The sequence below is a fragment of the Macrobrachium nipponense genome, chromosome 1, assembly GCF_015104395.2.
Source record: "Macrobrachium nipponense isolate FS-2020 chromosome 1, ASM1510439v2, whole genome shotgun sequence".
In the NCBI taxonomy this organism is placed as follows: Eukaryota; Metazoa; Arthropoda; class Malacostraca; order Decapoda; family Palaemonidae; genus Macrobrachium; species Macrobrachium nipponense.
In genome coordinates, this window is record NC_087200.1 from 146,535,941 (window position 1) to 146,549,557 (window position 13,617).

A 13,617-nucleotide genomic window follows, 5' to 3' on the forward strand; every position below is an offset into this window, starting at 1 on the left:
AAAACGATAATATATTGTCAATGGGTGGGGGAAAATCACCGAATTGACAAAACGTAATCCAGGAAGTCGAGCATATTATTTTCCCGATTCCCGTATCAATCGAGGAAGGGGGCAAGAATCCTGATAAGAGACTGGGCTTTCAGCAGGTAGGACCCCGATGTTTCAACTTCGGCAGCGTAGTCCCCGACGAACTTAGGACTAACAAAATCTATCATCTGAAAAGCCCTTTCAGATGGACTAAAAAGCTGCAACTTAAATTTACTGGCAGTATGGCAAGGAAGTCCTGTCTTGCGCTTTCCTGAAGAGCGTCCTCTTGATGAGTGCTTTTGCAAGAATCCTACCGAAAGTATAGCGAAGCGTCATGACGTGTAGGACGTCGAGGCTTTTACATAACCCGTAACTGCCTTATTCACAAAGTCTTGACTGCGGTAGAGCAAACGAGATCTTCCCTTGAGCTTTCCTTAACTCCATCCACCTATGCGAAAAGCAATATTAATTGACAGGGACCTCTTGAATTCACGAAACCCGACGTCTTGCTGGGTTTCGAAGAAGAAGTTGTGTGTTCACTTTAAGCTTCCTCCGAAGCACTGCCTACTTCACATTCTTTGCAGGTGAGGTAGAAGGTATCACCGAAGGTAGAGGTAAAAATTCTTTAGGCCCAAATCTGAAATAAGAGCTTGAAGAGTTCAACAGAAACGTTCAGCCAGGCGACACACCTGGCGTGCGCTGGTGGCACGCCGGCGTCCACTGGCGCGCGTTCGGCTCCACTGGAGCGCGCTCGGCGTCCAGCTGGCGCGCGCTTTGGTGTGCAACCGCGCGTGCCTGGGGTCCCATCCGAGCGTCCCGTCCAAGTCGAGAGGGAACGCCCTTCTTATTATGACAGTAAAAAAGCTTGGGCGTCCGCTCTCAAAAGCTTCCTGCTACTATGACTTCTTTTACGTATTTCTCGGTGGAAAGACGGACACGAGTTCAGGCGACGTTCGCCTTCTTACTTCTCACTGAAACGCATAACGAGAGAGAGAGGAGAGGACGTGAAGCGTCCTCTTCTATAAAGCTTCTATTTAGAGGGGGGGGCGCGAGCCCTTCCGAAAGCTCCAACCCCTGCACGGGGAGGACGCTTCGGAGGACAAGAAGCAATCCTTCAGGATTCGTGCACGCGCATACACTTTGGCAGTCTGGGGATTTTCATCAGAAACTGCCGAAGGCACGCCAGATCGGTGGGGATCCTTGTAACCCTCCTTAGGCTTTCGACATTGCTCCTCCCCGGGTCCTGGAGTCAAGCAGAGGTCCCCGGCCTAGAGGCGAAACGAGGCCGATCTGACGCACCCTCCACTACCCATACAAGGGGTATCACTGCACTTCTGCACTTCCCTTTTACTCTCTAAAGCAAGCACTTTCGATTCTATGTTACGAATCGAAGGAGTATCTAGAGAAAGGGCAATTCCCTCTACAGACACTGTTTAGGGCCCGAAGGCAACACTACAGGGTTAGGAGTAACAATTACAGAAGTAGCACTCTTCACAGCAATGAAGGAGAGCGAGCACCTCTCGTAGACATATTCATAGCCCGTAGGCCATACTACAGGGTTAGGCAAAATAAAGTCTACAGGAAGGTTAGCAGGTTCACTACCCTGACTTTTGTTACTGATTAATTGCATACATACGAATCATACGTCTTCCTTACGGAATTAGACATCTTTACTGATTAATTGCGTACATACAATCATACGTCTTCCCTTACGGAAATTAGACAAAAGTCCTCACACTCCTTACATGACAAATCTCAACAAAGAAGCAAGACCTAAACCCCTCGTACATACCAAGTGCGGATCTACCGAAGCTTTCGGTAGCCACACCCTATCTTTGCAGACAACCCCGTCTGAAACTAGCCTAACTAGATTCAGATATTTTATGCAAAAATGAATCAAATTCAAATAAATTTAAGATAGCGTATGCCTAGCCACAAATCCAAGTAAATAAATCAAAAGACAATTAGGATACTTAGCGGCAATGAAGTTTCCAAAATCCTAAGACGGAGGTACTGAAAACAGGTGTTTTCAGCACCGGCGACAGAAAAATTATGAATAGAAAATGGGAATGGTTCCTGATACCCGCCTCCCAGCGGCGGGAATGGGTACTAACCACCTGGCCGACCACTGCGTGTGTCGGAAGTTTTTTAAATTCTATCGGACTTCAGAAAATACAGCTATATATATATCTGACAGGTAAGTTTCATGAACAAAATATATATTACACTATTCATTAAACTTCACACTTTTTTTATTTATTGGTCACATTGCTTTGTTTTATTTATTAATAAAATTTTCTTCACTTACTCATGAATTCATTTACCATAAGATCTCACTAAACAATATTAACAAAGGCAAGTCACCTCAGGGTTGCTCCTAAGAGCAAAACAGAATATATTTCACTAATGACTGCTCTTTAAAATCACATTCAACAATAGGGCACAATTCCAAGTCACTTACCCATGGCTGAAATATGAAATCCACCCTACCCACAGACTTTGGTGAATAGTGGCTAAGAACCTTTGACAATCCAGAGTATACTCGATGCATCATTGATCCTGAAAACAGATGTAATAATTAAATAATAAATAATTAATAATGATGAATTAATAATAATAATAGAATAACTAATAATAATAATAATAATAATGAATAATAATGATAATATAAAATAATAATAATAATAATAATAATAATAATAATGAACTAAGGAACCTCCGTAACGAGGCTATAATATTGGCAATCAAAAGCCACAGTAGTGTTAAAATATATTATTGTGTAATGGTAAAAATACAAGGAGAGACTTTCAGATACTGCTCTGTATTCCCTTTCTTCAGTCCTACTGACGGTCAAACATTGTTTGACCGTCGGTAGGACTGAAGAGGGATACGGAGCAGTATCCGAAAGTCTCTCCTTGTATTTTTTACCATTGTACAATAATATATTTTACACTACTGTGGCTTTTGATTGTCAATAATAATAATAATAATAATAATAATAATAATAATAATAATAATAATAATAATAATAATAATAATAATAATAATAATAATACTTTGTTTCAAGTAATGGCTGCTTCAGCAGCATTATGCTTGCAGAGATTTCATCTCTATTTTTTGAAAAGTGGCTTTTTCCATACTACTTAAACTGGCTAGTAGAGTGCCTATGAAGTCATTATCAAATACAGGGTCAAGATCGGTGTATGTATTTCAATTTATTTTAGATGAAATATATCATAGTCATCAAAGTCATTCACAGTTTCTCTCTCTCTCTCTCTTTCTTGCAGCAAGCTTTCGTCTGGTGCTGCCAGACATCCTCTAGGCTGGGAAGCTGAGGATGGACTGCTTCTGGTGTGGTGTCCTTCCTCCTTATATTCGGGGTTGTCAGCAGGGGGTCTGCCCCATGGTGATCTCCTTTTGGCTGGTGGCGGTAAGTATCCTTTTTCATTGGTTACTGAGACAGGTCTCTAGCCACTTCCGCCGTGTTGTTGGTTGCGTAGCTGTAATCTCCTAGACCTCCTGAGCTTTGCTGGGCGTTGCATTACACTGCGAGACATCATGGCTAATTTGATTTTGATTGGCTGCAGGAGTACCTCATTTGGGAGCGTTGTTTTCCGTAGAGTTGTCGCGATTGGTGGTGTCATTGTTGGTTGCAGGTTTTCTCATACTCGTGGGGATGAGGAATTCTTCCTGTGTCATATTTGCTGGATGAAAAGTGCCTCCAACAGGCATAACCGACGGTCATCAGGGGCCTTCCCGATGGTCTTCATGTTCTGGACGATCACATCCCGGGAGACAGTCTCTTGATGTTTGGTGCGGGCGTAGTTCTTGGTACGCCCCTCTTGAGCGTAGCAGGAGAGTCTCTTAGACAAATGCATATTGGTCATACCAACACATGCCCCATCCGCCATTGCAGCGGCGCCTATCTAAGAGACTCTCCTGCCACGCCCAAGAGGTGCCTATCAAGAACCACTGTCACACCAAACATCAAGAGTCTATCTCCAAAGATGTAATCACCCAGAACACGAAGATCATCGGGAAGGCCCCTGATGCCTGTCAGTTACCCTTGCTGGAGGCGCTTCTCATCCAGTAAATAAGACCAGCACTAAATACAACGCAGGAAGGATTTCTCCTCCCCCATGAGTATGAGAAGACCTGCAACCAACAATGACACAACCGATCATGACAACTTTACGGAAGATAACACCCCCAAACAGGATACTCCTGCAGCCAATTCACCACACCGCGCAGGAGGTCTAGGAGGTTACAGCTACGCAACCATCAACATGGCAGAAGTGGTTTGAGACCTGCCTCAAGTGACCAATGAAAAGGGGGACTTACCGCCACCAGCCAATAGATCAGCATGGGGCAGACCCCCTGCTGATGACCCCAAATACAAGGAGGAAGGACACCACACCAGAAGCAGTCCACCCTCAGCTTCCCAGCCTAGAGGGTGTCTGGCAGCTCCAGAGTCCAGACAAAAGCTTAATAGAAGAAAAAGAGAGAGAGAGACAGAAACCGTGAATGAGTTTGATGACTATGATATCATAGTTTATTGAAATATATACACCGATCTTGACCCTGTATTTGATAATAACCACCATAGGCACTCTACTAGCCTGTTTGAGTAGTATGGAAAAAGCCACTATTCGAAAAATAGAGAAGAATCTCTACAAGAGTAACACTGCTGAAGTGGCCGATACTTTTAATACAGCATGCTTGAGAGAGGGTCTGCTTCCTAAGTACAATAATAATAATAATAATAATTAAAGAAATATACATATATTTAAAGATAAATTTGTACAGATTTACCTTTAAATATACGTATGTACAATTACATAACTGGATTTGTTTCTCTAGTAATAAAAATGATACATACCTAGCAGAACCTGTGAAAATCCCATGGCTGTAAAACACAGTGAGAATCCATAATTGTACTTCTGAATGAAGTTTTGGAAAAATGTACTTTTCTCCTTTCCCACTTAGTTTTTACCTTCCCCCTCAGAAAGTGTCTATGAATTGTACTTGCCTATTTTTCTCTATCCTGAAAGAATTACACCTATGGGCACACAGAAATGTATTATTTATTGTTTTTATTCTGTGAGCTCAGACTTGCCCTCACTAATAAATATATTTCAAGACAATTGCCTTGATTACTAAAAAATTTAATTTTCAGTAGGGTTTTTTTATTTCAAACCTTTGAATCTCACCCAAAACTGTATTTAATCCTTTGAAGATGTGGGGCTTCTAACCAGGGGGTAAAAACAACAATAGTTTGAAAATGTCCAGGATTACTAGCAAAATACCTCAGTGAAAGCTGGTCCAGTTGTTAAAGCTTCGTAGAGTAGTGGTTAATCATTGGCAGGTGAAGGGTTGGGGGACCCCTTGTCTGTTGGCATTACTTTTTCCTTTGACAACAAGGACAAATATGTGGGGTTGTTTGAGGATGGGATTATCATCAAAGACTTCAGGTTTATGTATCTGTCTTGAATTTACAATTTGTTCCTGCAAGGATACAAACCACTGCCTAATACAGATTTACTCCTATGGTAGGAGGTATTGTTTAAGAACATGACTGCTGTTGCTCTGTCCACATCAGTCCCAACTCCTAAATCACACTCCTCAAGAACATGACTGCTGTTGCTCTGTCCACGTCAAAGTCCCAACTCCTAAATCACACACCTGAGTGAGGAAGCCTCTCAAGGTAGGGATGGACTATGAGCATTGGGTGCTGTTACGAGAGTCACACTCGTCAGACAGATAAGGGAGGGTGGAATACTTACCTTGTATATTAAATATATGTAAATGAGAAGAAAGTTTATGAACATTTATTCCTTGTGTAAAAATATGCCATCACAAAGACACCCTTTAAAAACACCTCATACAAGAAACCTGAGAGAAGTTTCTGGCAGATGAGAGATAATCTTTCCTCTGAGAATAAATACTATGTGACAGAGACTCTATCATGGTTGCTCAGGAATGTAAAAGTCCCAGTGGAACATTAGCCCAATGGTGGCTTAACCAACAAGGAAGAAATTGTTAATATATGTCAGCCACAGTAGCAACAGCTATCCTGACTTTCCAACTGATTACCTAGAAATCCATGAAATCATAAGGGAAGTTCATTCAGGGGAGAAACCTAAATAGAAAATCTGGTGGACTTACTCAAAGTAATTGCCTCCACCAAACTGACAGACAGTATGGGAAATAGGAGAAATAATAGTTATATTTCGTAAAGGTACAGGTTATTCTCAGGCCTCTACAAAATCCTCTGAATTACTCTAAAGCTGGTGAATGTAGCAGAAACATAAAAAATCCATTTAATAGGCTATACTACTTGCCAAGGAGATGGATATATTACCCAATTCTTAAATTGAAAGAATCATTGAATATAGGAACAAAGCAACCACAGGTAAAAGAATAAGGAAGGATGGAGTACAATTCTGTGTGTCTTGTAAGAATAGGTAATCATATTAAGGGGTCCAGCCAGAACCCTTATATATGGGGGTATAGGGTGAAAAATGCAAAGTCATGAAAAAATTCATGGAGCTTCATATGGCAATGGAGAATACGTATACAATATTTCGTCAAAATTCCTCTTACTTTCGTCGTTACAGGGTAATTAGTAAACGTGACTCAATAAGCACAAAACATTGATCCGTACAAGAAAATGCAATATTTCTTCAGTTATTATAAATTTTGATAATTATTGTCAAAGAAATTGTGAGCAATGGCATATATAGAGATTCCATGAGGCAGCAGCAGGGAATGGAGTCAGCTTACCACCTTTCAGTGTACACGTTCGAGTTTCACCTCTGACATTCGCTTGCTTTACGTGTTGATCTTTGCTTCGGCAAGAATTTCATCATGCCAATGAGGAAAAGACTAGCAAAACACCTCGCTAACGTACAGACAAAGAAAATTCAGTCTAATATGATTACAGAATATCATATACGTACGTGAAGAGAGAGAGGGAGGGGTGCATAGTTAGGAACGTCCCCCATCTTGCCTGACGCACACGTCGCGCAGTGCCCCAGGCTAAGGTCTTTGAGCAAAGGGATCTTCATTTATGATAAATAACATAGCTTTGGTTTATTAATAACCAAAAAGGAATATGAAATTCATAACAATCATGATTTATTGACATTGTCTTTGTAAAAAGAGAGTACACATTCGAGTTTCACCTCTGACATTCTCTTGCTTTTACGTCTGTTGATCTTAGTTTCGGCAAGAATTTCATCTTGCCAAAGAGGAAAAGACAAGCAAAACATCTTGCTAATACATATACAGAAGAAGAGAGTTAGTGAAGGAGAGAGAGAGAGAGAGAGAGAGAGAGAGAGGAGCTTGGAGAGAGAGAGAGGAGTGAATGGACGAGAGAGAGAGAGAGAGAGAGAGAGAGAGAGAGAGAGTTGCGTAGGAAGGAGTAACCCATCTTGCCTGACGCATTGCCCCAGGCTACGATATATGAGCAAAGGGATCTTCATTTATGATTAAATTATGATAAATAACATAGTATTGGTTTATTAATACCCAAAAATTAAATATAAGTTCATAATAATCATTATTTATTAACACTGTCTTTGTAAAAATACACATGAAAACTTTGAACACTATAACATTGAAATTTGGTATATAACTTAGAAAGACATTATAGAACAATCAAATGAAGCCCCTTTTTTCCAATTTCTGTTTCACTTTTTTTATATAAATTTTTTTTCCTGATTTATAGGGTTTGTTTTTATACCATAATGACAAAAATTCATATCTAACAAAAAAATTACTTTTAGAAAAAAAACTTTCATTTAAATAGAGGTCTACATCAGGTCTATAAATGGTAGTAATCTCAGGTCTTAATATGAAATATCATCACATGCGGTTTGAAGATGTCCCAAGTCACCTTATTAAGTGGTATGAATGTCAAAGTCCTGTCCTTAAAAAATGGCATTAGCTGTCGGCCCCCTTAACCTTGGATAGGTATGACGGGTTGTGCGTGACCCCAAGCTTATGTCAAAAAACATGTTTTTTTCCCATAAATCAATATCCATCTTGAATCTGGATGTGATCGACCTGCAAAAGGCCAGTAGTCCACACACTACAATCATGTCAGAACCTGCGTTCACCTTGCCTTTGTCCTTCCCACTTTTCAGACACTTCCCAGGTCGAGCTGGACCCTACAACACCTTTAAGGGGTAAGTGATCAAAAAGCAAAGTTACTATGTACAGTTCGGTCCTGAAATATGCGTGATCAGATTGTGCAATTCCCCTTTTATGCGGTCGCTAGTTCTCAAAAATAGATTTTCTGTATCTGCAAAGCCGTTCAAAGTCTGCGAGTCACACGTCACAAATGTATCAAATCTATTGTTTTTTCAAGTATTTTAGGTGGGGGGGGGGGGGGTCGTTTGCTGATATCTGAGAGAAGGGGTGGGGGGAACGCGAGAGAAATATTTCCTGATCAGCCATTAGCTAAGACAGAAGGCTCTGCTTCACACATTTGTGACGTCATAGCTGAGCGCGTATGAGTGATCGGTATCATCATCATTGCCATACATATTATTCAGATCTGCAAAGTGGATTCTGAATGCTTCTGATACCCATTAGCTAAAATGGAAGGCTCCGCCTCATGCATTTGTGACGTCATAGTACAGTGTGTATGAATGATCGGTATCATCATCATCGCCATATGTATTATTCAGATCTGTGAAGTGTATTCTGATCATCTGCATCATGTATGCATCTGCCTAGAAGTCGAAGAGGAAGACCTATTTTCTCAAAACTAAAAAGCTTGTCCTCAAGTTAAAGATGAAGGAAAGAGCAACTTCCATTTTGGCAGCAGTCGACAACTTGAAATCTGTCATTAAATGGTGAAACAAGAATACAATTATAACTCCAAGCATACCATTCAAAAGATTGAAGTTTCGTCAACATAATGTGATATGTGAAAGCCCATACGAACTAAAATAAGCATGTGACGCTCTTCGTAAAATATGTTTTCAAGGCAGTTTTGAAATCCAATATGGCGGCTACCGTGTGGATGTACAGGTTCTGATCAGTGACGACAACCATCTTTCCCAGCCTTCCCAGCACTCATTTGAACAATGTTAGCTTATATATGTAACGTTTATTGATCTTACTCAAGATTGCAGTTGTAATCAGCACAATAAAACAACATTTTGTTGCCTATATTACTGAAAGTATGAAACTTTTTATTCCCAGGGTCATGGTTTGAACTGAATTCATTTTTACCTTGTAATCGGTAGTTTTTATCCTTCTGCCATCACAACTGAAACTCCACAGTGCTTATTTGATTGTTATTATACACATTTTGGTCTCAATTCACTCCACATTGCACTTTAAACAAGTTGCTGTTCCTGGTTCTTAAGCGCTCACGCCACAAACACAGTTACGAGCAGCAGACGACGAAACTGCAAAGTTTTATTCCCTAAATTGTTTACTTTACTCGTTATTTAGTTTAATTTTACTTTGTTATTTAAAAATTTTAATTTAATTCATGTATATTGTCCCTTTTTTGCAACCAAATTACCCCGAAAAATTACAGATATTTCTAAAGTAAATACAATCCAATGTTTCTAACCTTTTCGTACATCTGGTTGCCGAAAACCATAGAGGAATGACTACGGATAAGTATATTTATTAAGGATTTTGACGTAAGGAAAAATCTATTTCTGGGCGATTGGCTCGTGTCGCCAGCGAAATATCCTTTAATCTATTATTTCTAGGGTAAATGTACTAACCACATACCAGAGAATAAATAAAATAAAGAAAAAAAGGTCAGTATAACTGACTCGCTCACCCTCCAGGAGGGTGTCGGTATGAACACTAGCGAGTGAGACCACTACCACGAGCCAAATGCCAATAGAAATCTCCCACTACAAAAACCCTCCAAGAGGGGAAGGAGCGACCCACAGAGTGAGCAGCTCGTACTACTACTACTCCATCCCATGCTGCCGACTGCTGCGCCTCTGGTGGCCATCCTGAAGTTAGCAGACAATCTTGGGCGAAGGGATGGGTAGGGTGGGATTCGCTGGCGACACGAGCCAATCGCCAGAAATAGATTTTTCCTTACGTCAAAATCCCTTTTCTGGGCGGGTCAGCTCGTGTCGCTGCGCGAAATCGTACCAGAGAAATAGCACAAGATTGTAAATAAAGTAATAAAATAAAATAAATCAGAGTAGGTCTCAAATAAAAGATAAAATATATATAAAGGGAATATAATTGCTAAAAAGATACATATACACAGTGATACAAAAATAGAAATATGCTTAAATTACCCTTAAATCTAATCATGTTTGTTAACATAAGGTAATTTACATATATACAGGTAAAATGACTTACATGTATCAAATGATATCTGTGTAATAGCATGTATCAAAAGGATAATAGCAATTAATATAAACAGATAAACAAAACAATCAACAATAATAATATATAAAGGAATGTATATGACTTAATATACAAAACCCGTAACCATTATAATACGATGTATCCCCTAGCATAAAATAAGGGGGTAACATCCATGAGATCAATGTTTATAATCATCTGTGAGTGTCCCTAGCCAGACAATAAGGGGCACCCACTACACTATCACCAAAGCAGCTAAGACACAAGGTGAATGCAAATGAACAAGGCAGGAATAGACGAACTGTTGGGTGAGGCAGGTAGAAAGGAGGACTGAATCTTCTACTACAAATTAGCTAGAGGTCAGGGGAAAACTATGTTTACCCGCTGCTTACTGCTGGGAATTTCAGAGCTTCCAAGGACTTAAGGTAGTGACGTTTGAACACTGTCGGCGATTTCCATCCGGTATACTTTTTCAACTCATCGAAGTTCATATGTTGGAAATAATTAATTGAGGTGGCTACTGCCCTGACATCATGTGCTTTCGGGAAAGAGTCAGGATTGGCTTGCTTAATAAAGTACAGGATTTGCTGCCTGATGCCTTTAATGGATAAAGTTCCACCTTTTTCCCTCTTAAAGAGGGGACCCGATGAGGATGAGGAGGTCCTGGACAGAAAGGCTCGTAAGGTTGAAACTGGGCAAAGGGATACATCTTGTGGAAGGGGTAGTACCTTCCAAGGTTCCCACCTCATCAAAGGATCTTCATTCTTTGCTAAAAAGCTACGTTCCGGAGAAAGTAGGACTTCCCCTGTGGGAAGGAATTGAATATGATCCGGATCCCTGGATAAAGCCGACAGTTCTGAAATTCTTGCTCCTGAAGCTAAGCTTAATAAAAATAGGGTTTTTCTTAAGAGCATTATAAACGAGCATGTGTCATTATCGGTTTCGGAAGCCAGTTTTAGAACATCGTTTAAGAACCATGAAACTGACGTAGGCCTTACAGAAGGCCTAAGTCTAGCACATGCCTTAGGAATAGACGAGAAGTAGGAATCTGTCAAGTCTATGTTGAATCCAAATTGAAATATCTTTTTCAAAGCTGACTTGTTTGTCGTAATCGTGCTAGCTGCTAAACCTTTTTCAAATAAGGATCTAAAAAAGGATATAGCTGAATTAACTGTCATGATTCTAATATCTGATTCTCTCAGGAAGATTGCAAACTTTTTGACAGCAGCATCATACTGTCTCAAAGTTGAATCCCTTTTATCGGATTCCAAGAAGAGAATATTCTGAGGGTCAATATTCGCATCTCTTTTTGCCGCAAACTTCATGAAATCCATAAAGTTAGGGTTTTGAGAATCCTTGAGGAAGCGAACACAGTCTTCGTTTGTACTGACTGGGAGAGCTTGGGACTGGGGATCCGAAGGGGACGAAGGCCCAGCTCCAAAATTAGAGGATACCAGTTGCTCTTCGGCCAGTCTGGGGCTACTAGAGCCACTTGACCCTTGAATGTCCTGAGTTTGTTCAATACTTTCATGAGAAGATTCACTGGAGGGAAGACATAAATCTTCTCCCAGTTGTTCCAGTCTAGAGCCAGGGCGTCCGTGGCATAGGCCAGAGGGTCCAGGTTGGGGGCTACATAACATGGCAGTTTGTGGTTCGCTTGGGATGCGAAGAGATCCACCTGTAGCCCTGGGACTCTTTGAAGAATCCATTGGAACGAACTGTTGTCCAGTGACCATTCCGACTCCAGGGGCACTGATCGGGATAGGGCGTCTGCTATGACGTTTCTCACTCCAGCTATGTGAGTGGAGGAAAGATGCCAACTGAACTTGTCTGCCAGGGAGAAGATGGCTACCATGACGTGATTTAGATGACGTGACTTGGAGCCTCCTCTGTTTATACAATGTACTACCACTGCGCTGTCAGGACTAGCTTTATGTGGGAGTACTTTGGTGGGCGCAACTTTTTTAGAGTCAAGAACACTGCCATTGCCTCCAGTACGTTTATATGGAACTGACGGAACTGAGGTGACCAAGTCCCTTGAACCTTTTTGACCTGGGAATACCCTCCCCAGCCGCTTAAGGACGCGTCTGTGTGGATGGTGATCCCTGGTGGAGGGAACTGAAGGGGTACTGACATTGACAAATTCTTGACTCTCGCCCACGGCCGAAGTCGATTCTTTAGAGAATCAGAGGCACGGAGGATAGTTTTGTCCCTGGACCTGACATTTGCTCGCGAGCGCCAGATTCTGGTTAGGTCTTTCAGTTTGGCTTTCATTAAGACGTTCGTCACTGATGCAAACTGGAGAGAACCCAGGATCCTTTCCTGAGCTCTCCTTGACGCTAGTTTGTGACTTAGAAATTGCTTGACTGACTTCGCTATTTCTTTCCTTTTGGTTGATGGAATCGACAGAGTGTGGGAGGATAGATTCCATTGAATGCCCAGCCACTGAAAGTTTGACTCTGGAGAGAGTCTTGATTTGGTCCTGTTTATCTTGAAGCCTAGATATTCCAGGAACTGAATCACTTTCAGTGTAGCTCTGTTGCATTCCTCGACTGTTGGGGCCCAGATCAACCAATCGTCGAGATACGCTACTACCATAATCCCTTGTGATCTGAGTTGTTGCACTACCACTTCCGCTAACTTCGTGAACACTCTGGGTGCCACGTTGAGTCCGAATGGAACTACCTTGAAGGAGAATGTCTGGTCTCCTATCTTGAAACCCAGATACGGACGGAAGTGTCTTGCAATAGGGATATGATAGTAGGCGTCTGTAAGATCGATAGAGGTGGTGACGGCCCCACGGGGAAGTAAGGTCCGCACCTGTGAGATCGTGAGCATCTTGAACTTGTCGCAGCGGATGGCTAAGTTTAAGCGGGACAAGTCTAAGATTACCCTTCTTTTTTGTGAGCCTTTCTTTGGCACGCTGAACAAGCGACCTTGAAATTTTAATCTCTTGACTCTCGCTATAGCTCCTTTCTGAAGGAGATCCTCCGCGTACTCTGTCAATTCTTTGGAAGGAAGTTGACGGAAAGGCCTGGCTGGAGGTGGGTTCGTCAACCAACTCCAACCCAGACCTTTTGACACTATGCTCTGAGCCATTGCTGAAGTTCCACCGGTGGCGAAAGTGAAACAGCCTCCCTCCTACCTGAAGTTCTTCATTGGTTCTGGTAACCGCCTCGGCCTCCTCTGAAGTGCTTTCCCCTATTAAAGGGGCCTCCCGATCCTCTCCCT

At 41.5% G+C, this 13,617-nt stretch overlaps 1 protein-coding gene across 5 annotated transcripts in view; it reads right to left on the minus strand.

Annotated features, from left to right (window-relative positions):
• The window catches only part of LOC135219726 (probable ATP-dependent RNA helicase DDX28), a 158,879-nt gene that overhangs the window by 104,107 nt on the left and 41,155 nt on the right, over positions 1 to 13,617 (minus strand). For 3 of the 5 annotated variants that reach the window (XM_064256731.1, XM_064256730.1, XM_064256732.1), the window contains exon 2: positions 2,489 to 2,586. In XM_064256731.1, the coding sequence (XP_064112801.1) occupies positions 2,489 to 2,581 (93 nt within the window). In that variant the 5' untranslated portion in view covers positions 2,582 to 2,586. Of the gene's footprint in view, positions 1 to 2,488; positions 2,587 to 5,333; positions 5,665 to 7,924; positions 8,162 to 13,617 lie in introns of those variants that run through there. The other 2 variants (XM_064256734.1, XM_064256733.1) reach the window with 2 other exon arrangements.